Below are 24,156 nucleotides of genomic sequence, written 5' to 3'. Positions count from 1 at the left end.
GTGAATAGTGCTGCAATAAACATACGTGTGCATGTGTCTTTATAGCAGCATAATTTATAATCCTTTGGGTATATCCCCAGTAATGGGATGGCTGGGTCATATGGTACATCTAGTTCTAGATCCTTGAGTGGTTGCGTTATTTTTGCTATAACTGGAGGGTGTAAGCTATACCTTGTCACCCCGGGTGCATAGGAATCTCAGCTTCTTAATTGACCTGCGCTTCAGCTCACTTTCCAGAACCCTGGATTGCAAAGAGCGCACTTCAATGGCCTTTTGGCCCCATCCTGTGGTTCGCTGTGTACACTCAAAAGCTACAATACAAATGGAAAAAAAAAAAAAATCAGAAAAACACAAAATCTTTCCGGCAGTCATAGAAAATTATAACTACGGTCAGTGTTTGTTTATTAAGAGGCTCACTGTTACAGTTCAGGTTAGCACATCCTGTTTTTCCCGTCTATAGTCAGTTGTTTGACCATTTTGCTGCTCAAGAGTGGTGTTCAAACTGGCTATCTAGAGGCACCATTGTAATCAACATTTAATTACCAGGTCTCAATTATTTAATTCTTGTATTCATATCCTCTAAGACCACAGAAAAAGCTAAGGACTAATTCTATCCCGTTTGTAGACATTGTAATCTACTCACAGCCACTCTTTATTTTATAGTATAAGTGACATACAGCATTCTTAATAAGGGCTCCTAATAAGGGTGTATATTTGTGCTCCAGTGACATACATGAAAACCTGACTCTTAAAAAATTAAAATTGTTAAAAAATGACTTGCTCAAATAATGACTGTAGCAACCCTAATGCAATTCAATAAATTATCATGTTATAAGCAGAACCAAAGCTACTTTGATATTCTTAAGGTTTTTTTCCTGCTCAGGAAATATTTATTAAGATTTTAACTTTTTGACTCTATTTTATAATACTTTGTGACAAATATAGATTATGACAATAATTGCCTTAAACCTAATTATGTAGTCAGTCAGTCATTTGGTGCTGTAAAGTATTTTTTGACACAAGGAACAGCACTATTACTACATTTTTAACTTTCAATTTAATATTCTTTATGTACTTCATGGGGAAAAATTCCATAAGTAAATAAAATCCTGACATGTAAAATAATATCAAGATTTTAAACTCAAGTTAAAATAGTCTAGGAAACAACAAAATAAGCCATCTTCATTCTCATGTTAACATGATTAAAATCAGAATTCAATTAATTACTTTGATTTTTCATTTTTTCTATTATAAAAGGAATAAATTGACTAAGAAAAATGGTTATCCTGGAAGAAGACTTTCTAAGTCAAATTTCAGACTAGAATTAAAATAACTCCAGATATAAGGGAAATAAGGAAAATTAGTCTCTAGAGGGTTGGAAAGAAGTAACAGATTTAGTTTCTCTAGAGTTGAATTTCTTCACCTATGTGACTACTTTATTAAAAATGGTATTTTTGTCAACAACAACATAGACCAAAAATTCCAAACTTAAAACTCAGGCTATTTGCTGAGTCCAAGTACATAGTTCATATGGCATCGCATAATTTCCACCTTAGTCCCAAAACACCTACATCTGCCACTTAATCTAGCTACTGAGAGCTAGCTTGCTTTCTAAGATGAAACACAATGATTTGGAAGTGGGAACACTTAATAATACCTGATGCAATTGTTAAGCCTGTATATATTTGTTTGGAAATGGAGAGTGATGATTTGAACACATTTACTATAACTTAAGAAAACGTAAAATTTAAATTGGGGAAATCTGGATCTGAATTAGTTTTAAATAACAAAGCAGTTGTTTTTAGACAGAAAAATGTGGTAATTGATTTCCTTAATATCAGTGTTATATGGTAGTCTTTAGCATACTTTCAAAATATTCTTAATATACAAACTAAAATATCATGTTCTTATAGTACTGTAATTTATTTCACATGTAGCTGTCTTTCAAATTCTAGCAACTTAAAATAGCTTTTTTTTTGTTTTAGGTCAGAAGTTGTCCTGCCTGAGGACAAGAGCTGTACCAGATGACTTCGCAAGTTCCATTTGACCCTTATAATTGTCTACTGGCATAAATATAGGGGTTTGCTCAGTTTCCTATTTGAACTGAATTTCCTTATGACCATTTCTGATTAGCATATCGATCACAAAAGTACCACTGTCAAGTATAGAACATGAGTCGTTATTTGTACTTTCTTTTGCCCCAGATATGTCAATTATACTGTAAGCATTTATCTTCTGTCACTTAAATCTGGTTTTAAACCCTCTGTGAGTTCTTACTTGTTTGAGGAAATTGGAAATTGGAGCAGGTTTTCAGGACAATCCTTAACACTGACTATACATGCAAAAAAAAAAAAAAAAAAAAAAAAAAAAGGATTCTGCGGATACAATGCAAAGTGCCATTATCTCATATAAAAAAAAAGTTCATTAAAAAGCAGTTCTTTTAAAGTGGTCCTTAAAGCCACATGAGGATCATATTTAGTCATTTTATAGAGATTACAGAAGAATCTGCCTTATCATTTGACAGACCATCTCTCTCTCTCTCTCTGTGTGTCTCTATGTTGTCAACAACAACATAGACTAAAAATTCTAAACTTAAAGAAAAGGTTATTTGCTGAGTCCAAGTACTTAGTTCATATGGCATCACATAATTTCCACCTTAGTCTCAAAACACCTACATCTGCCACTTAACCTAGCTACTGAGCTAGCTTGCTTTCTGAGACGGGACACAATGTTTTGGAAGTGGGAACACTTAGTAATATCTGATGCAATTGTTAAGCCTCTCTCTCTCTCTCTCTACACACACACACACACACACACACACACACACACACACACACAGCTTTCTTTTTCCTTTATTTGCTCCATTAAACTTCTCTTTTCTATAATAGCTATCCTCCAGCTAATCATTCTACTCTCTCTAATATTTTTACTTTTCGTATGCATTATGTTCCCTATCTAGAATCACGTCTAGGGTCAGTGAGCCTCAGAACATATACAAGAATCTCAAATTATTTGGATTTCCCAGATCAGCAGTCCTGATTTGGCTAGGAAGAAAAAAATTTCCTGGTTTGATGAAGATGAAAAGGCATTTTTCTTTGTTGCCACCTGGTTGGTACCTAACAGGCACTCCAGTCAGTCATATCTATCACTTTTCTAAATGATTTGATTCTTCACAGGAATATCACTCACAAAATAGAACTCTACTGACTATAAAAAATGGAAGTATTTGGCTCTTTTGTACTAGTTGGCAGTCTCCTAAGATAAAGATAAACCCCACAGTAAGTGTGATGAAAAGAAGCATTTCCAATATCTGTGTAAATTCTGCAAGTAAAGGGAGTTACAATAAAATTATAGATTTTTGTGGAAAGGAATTAGCACTCATTTCAATTATACAATATTGCAAATAACTCAGATAACCAAAATGAGTCTCTTTGTGGTACTCTTCTGAATTCATTAAGCATAGGACAAATACAGGCATCATCTTACTAAGGGAATAATTATGCAGAACCCCAAATTAATCTTATGTGTCTTAAGAAAATGTAATAATTCAGGAAATCTTTTCTTAGGACACTTTTTTTACCCATGAAAAGTTTCTCTGGGGTCCCGAAGAAGAAAGAAATTGTATACATACCTATAGAAGATGGTATGTCTTTCCACATTTCAAGGATCTTCTTGAAGAGTTGTTCATTTGCTTCCACAGAGAGGGCTTCAGCATTGAAGGTGAGCATCATGCCAATTCCCAGGCAATCAGGTAAAATGATGATATTCTGTGGTATAATGATTTCCAGGGGCTGGAATTATGTTTCATAAAGATTTATATGTCCAATATTTTATCACTACTACTTTAATTGAAGCAGCTTGGCAGAGCAATAAAGACCAAAAGAGGTTCAAAGAGCAAGGAGGAAGAGAAACCTCTATTTCCAAATTAATAAGTATGCTATCCAATATTTGAAAAAAGCTGCTTTCTTTATGTCATAAAGTCATAGCTGTTAAATATTCTTCTTTATAATTAGGAGAAAGCCTTATTTTAAAAAAGCAAAGATGTATTTCCAACACAGAGAAATTTCTTGACATTTCACAAATTATTATGTATCATAATAGAAGAAACACTACTTGTTACAGACTTGGGTTTAAAATTCATTTCAGCACATTAATAAATACTTTGGTAATTAATGTATAAATCAAGTAACAAATATACAATACTTGCCTATCAACCAACTCATTCAAATTAGAAATAGAAAACTAATCTAAAAAATAGCTTGAACTTAAAATGCTTACAAGGGACAGCTTTATAATAGTCTCCACAGCTTGAAATATAACTTTAAGTCATTTCCCCCTTTGCAAAAATGTTAGAATTTCTTTTCCAATTAATATAATTTCAAATGCATTTAAGATACACAAGGACGTATTTGGTGACATAATATGAAATACTAAGAAATATCTAAGCATTTCTAAATTTCATGATGCACAAAACAATGCAACAAAATTTTCTTAAACTACAGATATTGTCACATTAACAGTATTTCCCTGCAGATGAAAAATTGTGTTCCTCTATGGTTTCTCCAAACTAGCACATTACAAAAAAAAAAAAAAAAAAAAGTCAGAAACTATACTTGCCAACCCCAGAGTACTCAGGCCAGGTGCTTGAGGCCATGTCCCAGCAACAACAATCCTGATAACTAAAATGGGGATCCAGAGACGAAAAGCAATTTTAATGCGTTCCCTGGGCACTTGCATGAGCAATTGAATCAGAAAAAAACAAAGATAAAGGAAGAGAGTAAAAGAAATTGCAGAAAAGAAAGTCGTCTCAATAAAATCTGTTTAGAGAAAAACTGGACTGCTGCAAATTCAGACAGCCTCAGATGCTTGTCAGATGATTCCTGAAGTAACCAGATATTCTTCAGCACACATGATTCCCTTGTATCATTACAGCTTTTGTAATCTGGAACTCTTGGAAAAATATTATTTTTAGTACATTCTTTCTCAGAAGACACCCACCTCCCTGATAATAGAGTCCTTTTCTCTTTTAATGGGTCAAGACACTAGAGTATTTAGCTAAAAATATTTTTTAATATACACAAGTTATCCTAATTGGGTCAGAAAGTGATTTTTAAGAACTCATCTCTAACTAACAAATTGCTTCAAAAGGAAATGACTTTCCTTGCTTATTAATCATGTGAAACACAGGGGTCAAAATTCCTGAATTACTTTTCAAATAAGTGTAAACATGGACCAATGCTGCAATGTTCAATACTGCACTAGATTCTTAATAAAAGCTATCTGACACAACATTAAAAAAATGCAGGAAGCTACGGAAGACACTCCAACTGAAGAGTACAATAGCTATATCAAAATTAACCTGACCTCATGTTTAAGTGGGTTTGACTAAGATTGGTTCTGTATTTTCTACATTATCAACAGTGTGATTTCTATATAATCATGGGCAACAACTGAGTAATAAGCTAATTATCTTTAATATGACCAAAAGACTTTTACAAAATTGTCCCCACTAATGTCCTGACAATTGATTTATGTAATTTGTTAGAGACATATGAGACAATTCTGAGAGCTGTTCAAAATATCACACAACTATAGTAATTTGAAAATACATCAAAGTTTTCTCCTGGACTTTTTGTATAATGCAAAACTGTTAAAATTTTGGTTGTCTAAAAAGTGGGAATTTAAATATAGTGAAGCAGAGAAACTGTTGGTTTAGGCCTTTCTTTTAAATAAAAATTTCAATAGGACAAACATCATTTCCAATATCAAATTTGAGACACAGTAGAATTATATTTTGTATGGTATGTGTGAGGGATATTATAGTATGTTCAAACTCTTTATGTAAATGATGTGTATAATATTTTTATGACAATCTGTATTTTAGATGTTGTACCACATTTTCACAAAATATAATTGTTTAAGAGTTGAGGAGTATCTGCTTTTAAAATGCTGAATCTTTTGATCAGAAATACTAACTATAATTAACCAGATAAGAGAACATTTTATGATAATTTGCTGTTATGTCACAGTTGAAGTAATATAATAAAGAATAGGGATACACATAATAATGCTGCAATACTGGTGTTGTATTTTTTAAAAATTTGTTAATGCATTGTGAAGTGAAGAAAAATAAAGCAAGTACTGCAAAATCAAATACACTTTATGGTCAGTTATTATAAATATATAAACATAAATGGGTAGAAAATGTAGAGCATATATCCTATCTAAAAGGAGCCATGAATGAATCAATTCCAATTGATAATGGTTAGATAGTAATGTGGCACTGATGCTATCAGGTCTTCTGATGTATCAGTAGAAGTCCAGATTTTAAGTGTAAACTTTATTCATTAAAAACAAAAAAGCATTGAGCAAGACAAGCAAAATCTATCTGCAGAATATACTCAGCTTTCTAAACTAAGGGATCATCAGTGTTTTTTGTTTATGCAAGACCACTTTCTGGCACTCTGTACTTACCTTTTATGTCTCAGTTCCGGTATAAACATTGCTAATCATATGCATAAACCTTTCAGAGTTTTGACAGTTGGAAAAACTCAAATGGTGGTATGCAATAATTTCTAGGAATCTGAAGGTATTATCTTACATTATTTGGCAGGGTCACATCAGACATAACCTCAGATTCTGCATCAATGATGTGATATCCATCTGCTGAGCTGAAGAAAATCTTTAGTCTTTTTTCAGAACCAATAGCCAGGTCAACTGTCACTGGCTTATGATCAAGTGTTGGAAATACCTGTGAATATAAAACCAAATATGGCCAAAAGGCCAAAAATGACATTCTAACTAAGGCAAAAATTCCCTCACTCTTTTGTCAGGTTTATAAGTGTATAAACCCCAGGTGGATTTTTAAAATGGCATATTGTATTTAGAGACCTGTGAATTACAGTTTTTCTTAGATCTGTTATTACAACAAATAAATAATTATGTTCAACAGCTTCAAAATATTGAGTTTCTCTTCAAAGGTCAGATTGGCAATGATCATAAGAGCCTTGTATGGCCCTGCATTCTGTTTGCTGTCTTCAAGTTCCTTGCCTTGAGCTTCAGCAAATGAAGGAGCTCATCTGGTCTCTTAAACCGGTTCGCTGGATCAGCTGCCTGTATTTTTGCCAGTATTCGTATATAGGCTTGATAGGACATGTAGTCTCCTTCAGAGTCTGCTGATTGATCAATGCACACTTGGTAGGGAATGAAAAGGGCCAGATATGTTAACTTATCATATACTGGGTATGTACTCTAGGCTCCTATGGTTTCTAGTACAAAACAAAAGGCCAAATGCGATTCATTGCCAAGATCAGATCACAGTAGAGGATTGAGCATCACAGGATTCACCATACTGTAATTGTGAGGTGGGAGTCAAGAACTGTAGTAAGGACTTGGACAAGAACTGTGTATCAGGCTAGACAGATTGCTGGTACTTATCTCTTCGCTTTCCAGCTCCATACCAGGCAGCTCTGACCAATCAGCAGACACCCAAGAATAAACTCATATCCAAATACTGACAGCTGAACCAAGGCCCAATTTAGGGAGATCAGATCAGGGATGTGATTTGTGTTAGGGTTGACTCAGACTGTATATACAGTCATCTGTACTATTTATAGAAGAACATAGTTATTATGCAAATAGACATTGGCAGGCAGTCATAAGAATTTGCTCATCTTTATTGTATACATGTGATGTGTTCCCTTAAAAAATGTACCATGTAAACAGATCCTGACTTAAGATACAGAAGTATTTCATGAATACTTTGCTGCATCTGTCAGGATGGGTCCTTATCAGCGCTTTGTTAAAACCTGTCTATGGATCAACTAGTTAAAACTCACCTGAAACATCTGCTAAAATTATCAATTCCCAGGCCCTACTCCAGACCCACTAATTCAGCCTGGTGTTGGGTCTGAGATCTAAACTTTTAACAAATGTTCCAGCTAATTCTGATATACATCCCAGGGTAGAAGCTACTGGACATGATAGAATGTTGCCGGTTCTTTAGTCAACCCTCATTACTGTGGAATAAATACAAAATAATTCCATTTAAGTAGAATTCTGGAGCATTACAAGTAAGTTACTCTAGATAAAAAAACAGTCCCTCACTTTTAAGGTTAGTTGTTTAAGACACTATATTGTTAATTTATGTGGCCTATCCATAGAAGTTCAGCCAAACGGTAATAAAGGTAGAAAGAGTACTAGTAAGCCTAACCACAATATTAATAGTTCTAGAGAGCAATGTGTTTAGAGTTCCAGCTTGGAAAGAATATAGATCCATCCAACCCCTTCCCATACCCACATATTGTGGCCAAGGTAACTGGAGAAAAGGCTTTCTTTTCCCTCCTTTTTCTTCCAAGGGTGTTTCCCCTCTATCGTTGCCATACCTTTCTTTACCTTCCCTCGGCTCTCTACCCCCTACTAAGAGAAAACAGGGACTTTCTCAGCTTCAATTCATTGGGGTGGCACCCAAAGCCTGTGTTTGGGGCTGTAGAAGAGAAGGTCTTCATATTGACTACAGGAATTGGGAGTAAGGGGCTGGTGGGAAGGTCCTATAAGGGGAGGGGCCGGGAATTTCCCTCGCATTCTCCCTTGCTGTGGTGCCTGTGAATTGTCTAAAAAAGGGTTAAACAGTAATTACTGACATGGTATATTCAAGTTACATTAGTGAGACACCATCTGTACAAAATATTTAAAAATTAACCAGGCGTCATACGTGCCTGTAGTCCTAGCTACTTGGGAGGCTGAGGTGGGAGGATGGCTTGAGCTGGGGAGATCAAGGCTGCAGTGAGCTATGATCATGCCACTGCACTCTAGCCTGGGCCAGAGTGAGAGAGTGAGACCCTGTCTCTAAAAAATAAACAAACAAACAAGCAAGCAAACTAACAACAAAATTCCATTAACTATAGAAGAATGCCATATACTTCTGCATCTGTATTCCAAAGTATGATTCTGTTCACAATTTATTCTCAAAATAAAAAATCATATAATCCAAAGAAAAAGGAGATCACTCACTTTAATAGCAGTGCTTTCATCGAAGGACTTCGGTGCCCATGCATAAAGGTGAATTGATGATTTCAAAGCAATTGCAATATATGTTGTTTCTTCATGTTGGACTATAATGATAAAACACAAAAAAGTAATGATGCCACAGAGTTAACAAGAACACTCAAGTATTTGTATTTGTCATAAAAAATGCCATAACCACAATTTAAGGGCACAGATGGTATATTTTGGGGAAGTTACTTGGTTACAATTTGATGCCCACAAAAAGGTGACAAAATTATTGTATAGTTTTATGGAGTATACATATTCACCTTCGAGAGCACTCTAAATTGTACACTAAAACCTTGATGAGAGAAATTAAAGAAGACCTAAACAAATGGAAAAAAGTTCTCCTGCTCATAGATAGGTAGATTTAACATTGTTGAAATAGCAATACTGTCCAAAATTGTCTCCATAGGTTCAATGCAATCCCTATTAAAATCCCAATGGCCTTTTATTGAAGAAATGGAAAAGTTGATCCTGTATTTCACATGGAATCTTAGGAAGCTCCTAATAGCCAAACAATGTTGAAAAAGAAAATCTAAGTTGGGGAACTCACACTTTCCAATTTCAAAGCTTACTACAAGTTACAGTAATCAAAGCAGTATGGTATTAAATAACATAAGGAGAGACATAGAGATCAATGGAATAAAATTGGGAGTTGGTAAATAAACCCATACATCTATGGTCAATGGTGTTACACCATTCAATAGGGAAAAAGCAGTCTCTTCCACAAATGGTGCTGGGACAAGCGGATATACCTATGCAAAGCAGTAAAGTTGGAGCCCAAATCTCACACCATATACAAAATTAACTCAAAATTGATCAAATACCTAAATGTCATAACTAAAACAATAAAACTCTTGGAAGTAAACATAGGGATAAATCTTGATGACCTTGAATATAGCAATGAATTCTTATATTTGACACCCAAAGTATAAAGCAAGAAAAGGAAAAAAAAAGATAAATTAGGCTTCATCAAAAATAAAAATTTGGGGCACCAAGGGAAACTATCAAGGAAGCGAAAATACAACATACAGAATAGGAGAAAATACTTGCAAATCATATTCTGATGAGAGTCTAGGATATGGGTTGGGCACAGTGACTCACCCCTGTAATCCCATTCCTTTGGAGGGCAGGGTGGGTGGATCACTTGAGGTCAGGAGTTTGACACCAGCCTGGCCAACATGGTGAAACCCCATCTCTACTTAAAAAAAAAAAAAAAAAAAAAAACNGTTGGGCACAGTGACTCACCCCTGTAATCCCATTCCTTTGGAGGGCAGGGTGGGTGGATCACTTGAGGTCAGGAGTTTGACACCAGCCTGGCCAACATGGTGAAACCCCATCTCTACTTAAAAAAAAAAAAAAAAAATACAAAAAATAAGTGGATGTGGTGGCAAGCACCTGTAATCTCAGCTACTCGGGAGGCTGAGGCAGGAAAATATCTTGAACCTGGAAGGTGGAGGTTGCAGTGAGCTGAGATCACTCCACTGCACTCCAGCCTGGGCAACAGAGCGAGACTCTGCCTCAAAAGAAAAAAAGAGTCTAGTATGTGGAATACTTAAAGAATGCTTACAACTCAACAGCAAAAGGATAAGCAAACCAATTAAAAAACAGGCAAAGGACTTGAATAGACATGTCTCCAAATGGTCAGTAAACATATGAAAAGATACTCAACAACATTAATCATAAGGGAACTGCAAATTGAAACTTTCATAACATCCCACTTTACACCCATAGGGATGGCTAAAATCAAAAGACAGACATCTACATATAGAGAATATAGAGAATATAGAGTATATAGAGAATATAGAACCCTCATACATTACAGATAGCAATGTGAAACGGTGCAACCACTTTGAAAAACAGTGTAACAATATTATCCAAGAAAAAAAAAACCATACATATCCACATATGAAGATGTATGAAATGTTCATAGTAGCATTATTTTTAATAGCCAAAAAGTGGAAAGAGTGCAAATGTCCATCAACTGATGTATGGATAAACAAAATGTGGTATATCCATTCAATGCAATACTACTCATCAATAAAAAGGAATCACTGATACATGTTATATATAACATAGACAAACCTTGAAAATATTACGCTAAGTAAAAGTCTGTCATAAAACACAACATAATATATGGTTCCATTTATAGTAATTGTCCAGAAGAGGCAAATCTATAGAGAAAGAAAGTCCTAGGTAACCATTTATCAGTTTATCATGGATACCTAGGACCGTGAGTGGTAGAGGGGGAAGTAAAGAAAGACGGAATGCGGGATAACTGTTAATGAATATGGGGTTTCTTTGGGGGATGATAAAAATTAGATCATGGTGATTGTTACATAACTCGATAGACCTCCTAAAACCCATTGAACTGTGCACTTTAAACAAGTGTATCTCATGGTATGTACATTATTTCAATAGGGCTGTTTTAAAAGGTAAATTAAAAAGTACAATTAGGTATATGCTTGCTCTTGATTAGCCCTTCTGGTTCTTATGGAATATGTTGTCTTACCTGATAGATTTATACTTTGTGCTATAACGCCCTTCCTTGGCTGCAATTTCTTCTGCCATCCCGACGCATTCTCTTTCTCTCTCTCTCTCTCTTTCTCTCTCTCTCTCTCTTTCTCTCTCTCTCTCTCTTTCTGGGTGTAGCTTACTCTCTCTCTCTCTGGGTGTAGCTTTCTCTCTCTCTCTCTCTCTCTCTCTGGGTCTAGCTTACTCTTGCATTTTCTTTTGCATTGCTCCCAAGTAGGTCAAAGGAGCATGATTACTAATCCTCCAACAATCAAAAATATTCTCTCTTAAAACACTTCCTATATATTTAATATAGGATAGTAATTGGTGCCAGTTCACTGTCTTGTGGATCTTGGAAGGCTCTGAAAATACCAGGCAACTATGATCTGTTCTTGTCTTCCTGTGTGAAGATGCTACTAATTCCACCTGTCAGTGGGACGAATGCTTTTTGCTGTTCTGAGAGCTTAGGTGGACTGGAATGGGGTCAGCCAGGAAAACTAAACTTAACTATTCCACCCCTTACAAAGAGCACAGATTTGCAATATGAGTACCTTTGTGACTATCTCTTACTGAACTAATATTTTACAAGTTAGTAGGAGGTAGTTTTGCTATATAAACGCCCAAGTTAACATCTGGGGATATCTTTCACCTCTGGGACTATCACATTTGCATAATATGATCTGGAGTGAAGTAGTGATACCTAAACCTAGAAGAAACTAGTGTATTTATTTAATGCTTAAGTTATCTGGGTACTCATTTCCCTCTTTAGTGGTGTATGTATACATATGCACACACATACAAAAACCTATCCTGAGAAGGTCACTTTATATGCAGAACAATAATAGTCAGTCAAGATAGAAGTATCCCATTGCAATTTATATAATGTGATTCCAGTTATTTCTCACCTATGCCACCAGTTTTGCCTGAAGAGGCAATTAATGAAGAGGGAAAGAAGCAAAAGAAGGCCGAGAGTAGAGGAGGGTTTGTTTCAGAAATAGAACAGAATGGGATGACATTAGCTCACAGTTTTTTACAGCTGAGAGCAGGATTCTGAACCCCTAGGATTGTTACCACCTTTCACAGTGGATGGTTGTGAAGAGAAAGGGTATATGAAAATATTCTAATCAGATGGAAAATAGTGATTATACTCATGAATATCAACAGTGGGAGCGAGAGTCAGTAGATCATAGAATTTTCTTTCTGACTCATTGTTAAGTTTCCTGGTCAGTATTAGGAGGGATTCAATCTTACTGTTGTTCCAAAAGAAAGAGAGTATCATATGAGTCTCCCCAAGTTTGTGAAGATAAATCTCAATCATTTATATAGCGAAGCTATATAGAGGCAGGAAAAAAAAATACCGGTTTATCTGGAATATTCAGGGTGACTGGGAAGGAAAGTAAGGTGAGGAGGTAAACCAAACCGAACACCAATAACTATTTTAGTCAATCAATGTTTTCTCAAAAAAAAAAAAAAAAAAAAAAACAAGATTGTAACATAGAAGACCTGGAAGACGTGTCAGTGAAATTTACTATTCTTTGATTTGAAGTTGCTGTCTATAGCCATACCACCCTGAACATGCCTGATCCCGTCTGTGTTTGAAACTGCAAATTGTTTCCTTTCTCTGCATTGCCTTTCATAATTATGTACTTCACCAAATGAAAGGATGCAAAATTTATATTGCCATAGTAAACATGAAATGTGGCTTACGGACACTGAAGTGTTCACAGCCTGTTAACTTATCAATAGCTTTGCAGGCTTCCTCTGTCTTCAGCATTTCTTCTTGCCTTCTTTTACTTTCTGGATCATTATTCAAAATCTTGTTCCTCAACCAGGTCAGATGATACACCCGAAGTCTGTTCTTACGACCTAATAGATAAGAAAAGATACAGTATTTAAAATCAATCTTTCTTTTAATATATTAGAAGAAAAAAATGTAAAGATATTTTGCCTTTAAAAAAATATTTTTATTAATGTAAAAAGCACTTGTAAAAAAACTGCATTGCATCAGAATCTCCCATTCAGGGTTTGGAAATATGACAGATTATTTTAGTCTCTCAATTCCAAGAAATAGTCAAAGTATCTACCTATGTGCCTCTCTGAAGGGGATCTAAACCTTTTTTGGGACAGGGTTAAGCCTTTCATTATGCAGGCAAGATAATTACCATCCATTCACTTGTACCTTGACTATTCACTAAGTCATGACTCCTCTGGGGTTCAGAGACCTAAAAGCTGTCCCTGGTAGTGTGTGTGTACGAGTGGGGTGGCTGAATATTGACTGTTAAGGTATTCAGGGACAGCAGTATGGGTATCTTTGTATTCTGTCATTCCAGCATGCTTGTAAAATAGCTGAACAGTTTCATTATATATTCCTCCAACTAAATTTATCGTTAATATTAATTTCCTAATTGTAAATCCCATCAAATTCTTACAATACAGTCAGGAAACACAGGACATGAAAAAATCACACATTTCTTTTCCCCTATATAGTGACTTTATAATCATTTTTCTTTGTCATTTTTATGGTTTATTATTACATGATTTCTAGGGCCAACAATAGGATTCTTACTTATGTGATTAATCTTTCATATGTTTTTAATATAACATTTTTGAAGCAGTGTTAAGGTTCAGATATCTACATTTATGTGATATGGTCTTGAATTGTAATCCAAATTGTAATCCCCATGTGTTGAGTGAGGGACCCATTGGGAGGTAATTGAATCATGGGGGCAGTTACCTTCATGCTTTTCTCATGATAGTGAGTTATAAACCACAAGATCTGATGGTTTTATAAGGGGCTTCTCCCCTCTTCGCTCTGCACTTCTCCTTGCTGCTGCCATGTGAAGAAGGACGTGTTTGCTTTCCCTTCTGCTGTGATTGTAAGTTTCTTGAGGCCTCCTCAGCCATATGCAACTGTGAGTCAATTAAACCCCTTTCCTTTACAAATTACGCAGTCTCATGTATGTCCTTATAGCAGCATGAGAACGGACTAATACACAACGGCTATTCTATTTCTTAAATGGTAAAATAAATTTGTGCTTTAAACTAGTGAGTATCTTCTTATACTGATGTTCTCAGTACTGTTTGATGGAAAAGTATTCCACATTTCAGAGAAGCTCAAGAATTAGAGAAGAACACATTTAGATTAGAGGAAGTTGGATAAAGAGTAAAGAAATCTGTTATACAGATATGTAGTCTATAAGCCACCCAGATGTTTTCAAACAACAAATATTACTTCTACATACCTTAAACCATTATAAGCAACTGACTATAAAACATGATTTAAAAAATCATGAAGTCTGAGCATACCTCTAAAGGGATTTCTCCTCTAACCAAAACATAAAGCAAAGTTAATCATTTTAGGAATAATACACAATCATTAGTGTGCAACATGGCAATTTGTGCACTAATTATATATAAAACATGTTATATATAATAAAAATATATAAACTCATATAAAGTCTGTAATTAGCATCATTTCATTCCATAGACAAGCCATATTTTCTTACTTTTTCTCTCCTTTTGTCAATCATCTTTTGCTTATAGTCAGCTTTAATATTGGTGCTTTCCTGATACTAAATGCTGTTTACTAATCGCGATCACTCTTAACACTCATTTACTTGCTCTCTTGTATTCTAAGGTTCAGGCTCTGACTGACCAAAACTAAGAAATTTAACTACTATTTGGAAAAGGTGTAAAGATCTTAATGGATCCAGTCTTGTTACAAACTATCTGTAGGCCCTTGTGATAAGGTTAAATACTAAGGACAAGTCTCTTTTATATTTGATTATTATTCACTTTGTTCTTTGTTGCTTCTAACACATCACAAGAATGAGACATGGTGGATGTTGATGCAGTCCTGTGCACGAGTGAATGAAAATTAGAGATCTGAAGTTGTAGGAAGCTGCACTGGAGAGAACATGCAAGGATGCAAATGTTGTGGTTTTTCTTATCAGTAACCTAGGTTAGGTACTTTATAATAAAAGGAAATTACTTTAAATTGTAAATAGATAAGAGAATACAAGTAGGAAAGTCTGGTGTCCCAATTAAAGGTTATATTTAAAGTGCTCTTCTATGAACACTTTCACCTGAGAAAGTCTTTAACCCAGTTTGCAGACTAATTAATCTGCATAATTACTCAGCTAATTTTAGTTCTTTAACAAACCTGAGATGGTAATCAGCAAATTGAGTGGCTCTAAGACTTGAATCTGGCGGAATGGTCTTCGCCTTATAAGTTTAGTAATGTCAGCCTTTCCACTTCTGTCCATCAGATATAGATTAGATCGGGTTCCCAACAGCAAATTGACTCCTGTTCATATATAAAAAGTGCTATATTAGCTCAGATTATTTTTCATAATTGCATCTATATTACTATTTTTGCTATTCCAGTATGCTGATCTATGTAAAGATGACTTATCAGTTTAGGCTATATTGACCTCATACTGTGTAACTATGTACTCTCTACCAACAGAACAAATTTCAACAAAATACATAAAAATATAGAAGATAATTCCCTCTGGCAGTATTCCACTGGCTGGCATCTGGTATGCCATCTCACAAATGGAAATTTATGTATATCTTAGCACCCTTTAGTAGTGTTCTGAACTTTATCAAAATCAATCAACATTTTTGAAAATTATCATTAAACATTCTTAGTCTAGCACATGCAAAGAGTTCAATTCAGCTCATTTCTCATTTCCAAACATAAGTAAATGTTTGAATGTTTTTAAAATAATTATATGTAAGTAATTGTTTTTAAATTGAATGATTCTCTGTTCATGAATTTGTTAAAAATTTACCGTTGTCAAATGCCTGTGAAATTAATTCCTACCTTCATGTATCTCAATTTCTACACTCTCTTTTATTTGTTGACTGGCTCTATTGGTTCAAACATAAGCACTGTTTAAAGATCAAATAAGAGGACTGAAATAGAAGACAGAACTAAAGTTAAATTACACTTGAAACTACTATGGGAGCTTTTCACCATAAAGTGATATAGGAAATAACCAGCCAAGTAATGTAACAAGATAAAATTTCACAGTCCTCCTTGCACTTGGAGCATACCTGTGCTCCCTGAGCATAAGGAGAAAACTTAAGTGATTTTGCCTTCATTTTCTCACCCTATCGTTAACCAGTTCTCTAACTTATGGCCAATGGCATGTTTAGGAGCTGCATCTTCTTCGAACAGGGGAATCAGAGAAGGAGGAAGAAGTATAGTCAATTTTTACCATAATTTTTTATTTTTCAAAATATAAAATTACAGGTTATAACAATGAGTTATTAGACATTAACTACATTTCTGGGCAGTTGCCAGACTGAAATATTCATGCTATCTTGTTGTTTGACACACTAAATTAGCAGAACTTTGAGATGATTTTTAAAAATTCTTTAATCCATATAATTACAATGTTTGTTACCATTTCTATTTTTAATTTAAAACCCTGTACTTTGTTCAATCATACATTAAGCAAAATCTATGAAACTGCAAGACAGGCTGGGCGCTGTGGCTCACTCCTGTAATCCCAGCACTTTGGGAGCCCGAGGCAGGTGGATCACAAGGTCAGGAGATCGAGACCATCCTAGCTAACATGATGAAACCCCGTCTCTACTAAAAATACCAAAAAATTAGCCAGGCGTGGTGGCGGGCGCCTGTAGTCCCAGCTTCTCAGGAGGCTGAGGCAGGAGAATGGTGTGAACTCGGGAGGAGGAGATTGCAGTGAGCCGAGATAGCGCCACTGCACTCCAGCCTGGGCGTCAGAGCGAGACTCCGTCTCAAAAAAAAAAAAAAAAAAAAAAAAAAAGAAAAGAAATTGCAAGACAGAGGTTGTCAATTACTTTGGATTTCTCCCTTTCTTGCATTTATTTATTCTGTTTCATTTATAATTCAGATTGGCTTGAGGTAAAATATTGTCTCAGCATTGCCAATGTGGTTATAATTCTTCTGAAACAAAGGATTTTAAAAAGTCTATCTGAGTTAAGACATTATAGAAGGAACTTTCTCTACAAATTTCCAAGGCTTTTTAAAAACAAGATCTTGAAGAAATATTTCTTGGAATACCTCATAAAGTATCATATGTTGAACACTACCCTAAATTAGAAATATGATTTTTTTTTAAGTTTTATTAGTTTTTATAGGTGTATCACAATAGCCACATTTTTTTTTCTTTCTTTCTTTTTTTTATTATTATACTTTAAGTTCTAGGGTACATGTGCATAACGTGCAGGTTTGTTACATATGTATACTTGTGCCATGTTGGTGTGCTGCACCCATCAACTCGTCAGCACCCATCAACTTGTCATTTACATCAGGTATAACTCCCAGTGCAATCCCTCCCCCCTCCCCCCTCCCCATAATAGGCCCCGGTGTGTGATGTTCCCCTTCCCGAGTCCAAGTGATCTCATTGTTCAGTTCCCACCTATGAGTAAGAACATGCGGTGTTTGGTTTTCTGTTCTTGCGATAGTCTGCTGAGAATTATGGTTTCCAGCTGCATCCATGTCCCTACAAAGGACACAAACTCATCCTTTTTTATGGCTGCATAGTATTCCATGGTGTATATGTGCCACATTTTCTTAATCCAGTCTGTCACTGGTGGACATTTGGGTTGGTTCCAAGTCTTTGCTATTGTGAATAGTGCCACAATAAACATACGTGTGCATGTGTCTTTATAGTAGCATGATTTATAATCTTTTGGGTATATGCCCAGCAATGGGATGGCTAGGTCAAATGGTATTTCTAGTTCTAGATCCTTGAGGAATCACCACACTGTCTTCAACAATGGTTGAACTAGTTTACAGTCCCACCAACAGTGTAAAAGTGTTCCTATTTCTCCACATCCTCTCCAGCACCTGTTGTTTCCTGACTTTTTAATGATCGCCATTCTAACTGGTGTGAGATGGTATCTCATTGTGGTTTTGATTTCCAAGAAATATGAATCTTAAACTCTGTAACAATCATAACCTAGTCCAATTGTGTATATATATTATATATTATATTATTTATGTTATATTATATGTAACATATGTTATTTATATATTATATTTATAATATATATTTTATTTATATATATATATATAGACGGGGGGGGGTCTTGCACTGTTGCCCAGGCTGGAGTGCAGTGGCATGATCTCTGCTCACCGCAACCTCCACCTCCCAGGTTCAAGCAATTCTCCTTGCCTCAGTCTCCCAGGTAGCTAGAATTACAGGCACCTGCCACCACACCCAGCTAATTTTTTGTATTTTTAGTACAAAGTTTCACTATGATGTCCAGGCTGGTCTCAAACTCCTGACCTCGTGATTCGCCTGCCATCCAAGTTAACTCAGGTTTAAAAGAAATAGAATACAAAGGAGGGGGTTATCAATTCAAACATCCAACTGCACTGAGTGAAAAAAAATCAGCAAAACTAATTCTGAGTAAATTAACTACTATAAATACATTTTTATTTTAATGATTTGGTAAGAGTAAACAAATATTCTATGTCTATGATTTTCACAGGTTTGCTACGTAAAAATATATTCTTTAAGAAAACAAACCAAACTCACCCCACAAAGAACCACAGCAGATCTCAGAAGTGAACTCCTTTTCATACATGTGGATTAGTGGTTTTTTACATGAAGGAGAGACATAGCGTGGGTTAACATTGACTTCAGAGGGTTGCTTAGGTGATTCCTCAGGTAATTCTACAAATCCAGCATATACTGCAAAGATGTAAGGGGAGATAATAAGAGAAATTACTAGTTCTGTGCCTGATGGATTATAGAAAATTTTTTTTTAAAAAAGAAAAATCTGCACCTGATGGAGTTATAGAAAAAAAAATTAAATTACTCATCTATTCACCTTATATGCTACAGTGCCTCCACAAATGAGGCACGACTTAGCCAAATTTATTTTCTTTGGCCAGGTGGTGTGGCTCACACCTGTAATCCCAACACTTGGGAGGCCAAGGTGGGAGGATCATTAAGAACCAGAGGTTGAGGCTACCATGTACCGTGATCATGCCACTGTAATCCAGCCTAAGTGACAGAGCGAGATCTTATCTCAAAATAAAAAACAAACAAATTTCTTTCCTTTTATTGTATTTTATTTTTTACTGAAAGTATAGTTTCAGTAACTCTGAAACCATCAGATAACACAAATCATGATGGTTAAAATACATTGTTGAGCATGAATATATTTTCAGTTATTGTGATTAGAAAACACACATAAATCCAGATAAGGGACTCAATTTCTCAATTGTAGTTCAAATTTAGGTACCATAAAGATTCAGTAAAGCATAGATGTTTTAAAAGCATATACCAATCTGAGTTTATTTCAACTGAATGTGAGAATAATAATTTGATTCCTAACAGATCATGAAGCAGTGGTTAAACACTATTTAATATGTGAACAGATAGTAGCATTTGGAGATTATATTGAACACACTCACAGATGGCACTGGCAAAGTTAGCATCAGCAGACCTCCCAAAACCTTTGGAAGGAGATGAGTGATTGGCAGAAAAATCTGATTGTATTGATGATTCTGGTATGTCCTTATTGTCGCTCTCATCATCAGGTGCTGACAGTGCAGCACCTAAGTCAATGGCATTTGAGGCCTCATTTCCACCACCTGGCTCCTAAAAGAAGTCCAAAAACCGATTTTTATTTCATTAATAGGTTAACAGTAGGAGAAATATGCCTAGTGAGGGGTCATTTGGAAAATAAAATGCAAGATCTATAACATCTACATTCTTATAAAATCCACATTTACTAGAAAAACTCAACAATGTCATCAGAAGAGAGAGAACTAATCTATTATTGAGATGACTGATGGTACAGGTGAAATGCAAGGCGCTATAGGTACCCAACTGTACAATTTGGGACTTAACATTTGTGGAATTTTTACCATGTATCAGCTACTTTGCTAGGCATCATATTTAGATATCTTTGTGACTCCTTACTATAGCCCAACAAGTAAGTATAATTATCTCCAATTTACTTATACAAATTTAAAATTTAGAGATAGTAAATAATTTATTCAGTCATAATACTAGTAAGTAGGGGAAGTAGAGTTTGAAGTCAAAGTCTGTCTGATTCCAAAGCATACATCCAGCTAGGCTATGCGAAACAGCCTCTTGAAAAAATATAAAGCACAGTGTGGGGATGTCTGTTCCACTGCTTTAAGGTACCTTAACAAAACTGAAAGCATGAAAACCCTGCAGAAATAACTTTCAAATGATAAAGAAAATGAAGGAAAATCAAACAACACAAATTCAAGAGTGTAAACACGCATCACTGAAAATGTAGCTGGCTTTCATCAACTTACAAAGAAGATACTCAAGGATAAAAACCACAAAATGTGACAATTTATGTGGTATGCCCTGTCCTGTGGGAAAATATGTCAACTATTGTTGGTAAGTTCTTCTGTTGATAAGCTCATCTTTGTGTCTAAACAGCGATTCTTGGCACTGAGAGAGCTGTGCTATTCTGTAAAAGACTGGTTTTTATGACCTTTTCAACCACAAAAACATGGCATGACACCATGTCCTTTTTAAATTAAAATGAAAGGAAGATCCACTTCCTCTATAAATTTCCAAAACATTCCTTGAGATAACTGGAGATAACCAGGTTTGCTATGAAACTTACATTGGGATATCCTGTTTTAATGTCTTTAATTAATTAATTAAGATAGATAGATAGATAGATAGATAGATAGATAGATAGATAGATAGATGATAGATAGACAGACATAGATATTTTCCCACTGGCACTGCTTTCCCATTAGAAACCATCCACGAAATTTCCTTCCTTCCTTTTTTTCTTTCTTTTCATCCTTTATTGATTTATTCCACAATTACTGTGTGCCTATCATATGCCATGTCCCAGGTTAGACACTGAAGTTGGGTGAGTTGGTAGACAAATAATCAAGCAAGGATTAGATATAATTCTTTCCTTTAAGAGTTCACAATGTAGTGTGAAAGCAAAAAAATAACATAACTAACAATAATACCGTAAGTACTAAATTGGAACTATGGACAAAAGTACAGAGGAAGGGGTATATAACTCTGCCTTGGTAAGTCAAAGTTGATACTTGATTTGGCCCATGAAGGATTACTAATTCACCAAACAGAGAAGAGGTGAGGGGGCAGCCTTCCAGAGGAAACAGCTTGCACAGGAGCGCTGATTCATGAAAGAGCATGGCATCTCCAAAGCCAGTTTGTGTGACAAGAAAATAGGCTAGGGGAGTAGACTGGCATAATCTTTTTTATGTCTGGAGTTCCACCTATGTTCTCAGATATCCAGATACTCCCCATTTCTCAAGAATGAGTTCAAATACCACATGGTCCAGAGAATGTTATCTGTGATAATTTCTATTGATGTAGCATCTGTGAACTACTTGAATATTTTAAACCTATTTATAAAGTCAATAAATGTTTTGCGAATGACAAAATCATTGTATAAACACAGTATATTACTTGAATTAAAATTTTATGTTATCGGTTGCTCAAGAAGTTAAGCGTAGACTTATTACATGATGTAGCAATGCCACTCCTAGCTATATACCCCCTCAAAACCTGAAAGCAGGGACTCAAACAGATACTTGTACATCAATGTTCACAGCAGCGCTATTTACAATAACCAAAAGGTGGAAACAACCCAAGTTTCCATCAGTAGATGAATGGATAAACAAAATGTGGTATATGCATATGATAAAATATTATCACCCTTGAAAAGGAATGAAATTCTGACCCATGCTACAACGTGGATAAACTCTGAAAACCTAAAAAGTGAAATACGCCAGACACAAAAGGACAAATATTGTATGATTCCACTTATATAAGTTACCAAGAGAAAAAGTAGAATAGAGGTTATCAGGGGTTGGAGGACGGGGAAACAATACTTGTTTAGTTTGTTTGGGATGGTAAAAAAAAATAAGTTGTGAAAATGGATAGTGGTGACAATCTCACAATATTCTGAATGTAATAAATCCAACTTGTTTGTACACTTAAAAATGGTTGAAATGATAAATGTTATGATATGTATATTTTACCACAATAAAAAAACTCAGAAAAAAATAATTGGCTCTGATTGGAGTGATGGCAGTAAGATAGCTTATTGGTGGCACCTGGTGCTTGTCCGCCTCACAAAAAAGGAAAAAGAGAATGAATAAACAGAGTTCAACTGGTGTGTCTGAGGGAGAGTGCTGGAGTGCAGTGATGGGGTGGTGAGGTCACTGTATAGCATGGAATCTCAAAATGGCAGCAAAGAGAGGGAAGTGAGGTACTCTGCTTCTGCTGCCCCATCTCCCCTACCATGATCAGCTCAGAGCCCGGAAGGAATTCTCCTTATTGGGAAAAGGTAAGCAGAAGACTCTCATCAGCCCCAATTGCCACTACAGACAACTGCAGTACTTACTACAGGAGAATCTCATAGTCCTGACAAGCCCTGAGTTCAGTTTGGGAAGGTGCCTGAAATTCATGTGTCTGCATTGCTCCAGATAAGGGGCAAAGGTTGTGTATTTCCCAACAAGCTGCTGCAGCCTGGTGCCATCTTAAATCTAGAGCCACTGCTGAAGTGCACTATGTTCTGGGGGCCAGTAAACACTGTGCCTCTCCAGTCTTGCCGCTCTACTGTCATTTCACCAAGCTCCCATTGATGGCTGAAATGCTGTGACCCCGACTGCTCAGATCTTGGGCCCAGGAAAGGTCAGCCATAACTCCAGTACTGCACATTGGCGAAGCCAACTCTAGGCTGGCTTAACTGCTGTGCACTTGCATCCTTGACCAGAAAAACAGCTCAGCAGCTCTGATCCCAGTAAGCCAGACCCCAAGCCAGCTGTCCCACCCTGTGTGACCACACTCTTGCCCAGAGAAGTAGTCTGGTAGTTCAACCCTGGAGGGCAAATTCCTGAGCCACTCAACCCACCGCATGTGCACTTTTGCCTCTGGCCTGAGAAACAGCCTGGCAAGCCCACCCCTGGCAAAGGTGTGCCACCTTTGCCACAAATTTTTGCTGCCTGGGCCAGTGAGGTACTAGCAAACATTGCTAATGTATATTACAGCATAGAGACCACACTGCTGCATCTACCCAGAACCAAAGTTAATGCACCCCACCCAACCAACACCCCAGGACCCATCTATGGAATAAGTCTTTCCTTATGAAAGCTACTCCATAACATTATAAGAAGCAATTGCTCCACCAGATGGACAGATATCAACACAAGGACACAAGAAACATTAACAAATAAGGAAACATACTTTCAAAGGAACATAGTAATTCTCCAGTAGCAGACAACAGAAAAGAAAATGTGAGGTGCCAGAAAAGGAATTAATAATAATCATCTTAAAGAAATTCAGCAAGATACAAGAGAATACAGATAGACAAATCAATGAAATTTTTTTAAAAATCATGATCTGAGTGAGAAATTCAACAAAGGAATAGATATCATTAAAAAAGAACCAAACAAAGGACGCAAACTCATCCAGCCATAAAAAAGGATGAGTTTGCGTCCTTTGTAGGGACATGGATGCAGCTGGAAACCATCATTCTTAGCAAACTATCACAAGAACAGAAAACCAAACACCGCATGTTCTCACTCATAGGTGGGAACTGAACAATGAG

General features: G+C 35.9%; 1 protein-coding gene across 1 annotated transcript in view; it reads right to left on the bottom strand.

The window, feature by feature from the left end:
* Window positions 1–24,156, bottom strand: part of NRK (Nik related kinase) — a 144,462-nt gene that overhangs the window by 3,861 nt on the left and 116,445 nt on the right. The window contains exons 20-28 of the mRNA XM_025372716.1: window positions 19,985–20,171; window positions 19,101–19,256; window positions 15,725–15,868; window positions 13,270–13,428; window positions 9,009–9,113; window positions 7,051–7,193; window positions 6,602–6,751; window positions 3,632–3,791; window positions 172–311 (exon numbers count right to left, since the gene is read on the bottom strand). Of these exons, the coding sequence (XP_025228501.1) occupies window positions 172–311; window positions 3,632–3,791; window positions 6,602–6,751; window positions 7,051–7,193; window positions 9,009–9,113; window positions 13,270–13,428; window positions 15,725–15,868; window positions 19,101–19,256; window positions 19,985–20,171 (1,344 nt within the window). The remainder of the gene's footprint in view (window positions 1–171; window positions 312–3,631; window positions 3,792–6,601; window positions 6,752–7,050; window positions 7,194–9,008; window positions 9,114–13,269; window positions 13,429–15,724; window positions 15,869–19,100; window positions 19,257–19,984; window positions 20,172–24,156) is intronic.

Source organism: Theropithecus gelada, chromosome X (genome assembly GCF_003255815.1).
Source record: "Theropithecus gelada isolate Dixy chromosome X, Tgel_1.0, whole genome shotgun sequence".
NCBI classification, from domain to species: Eukaryota; Metazoa; Chordata; class Mammalia; order Primates; family Cercopithecidae; genus Theropithecus; species Theropithecus gelada.
The sequence above is the reverse complement of the archived record's forward strand: the minus strand, read 5'-3'. Positions and strand labels throughout refer to the sequence as shown.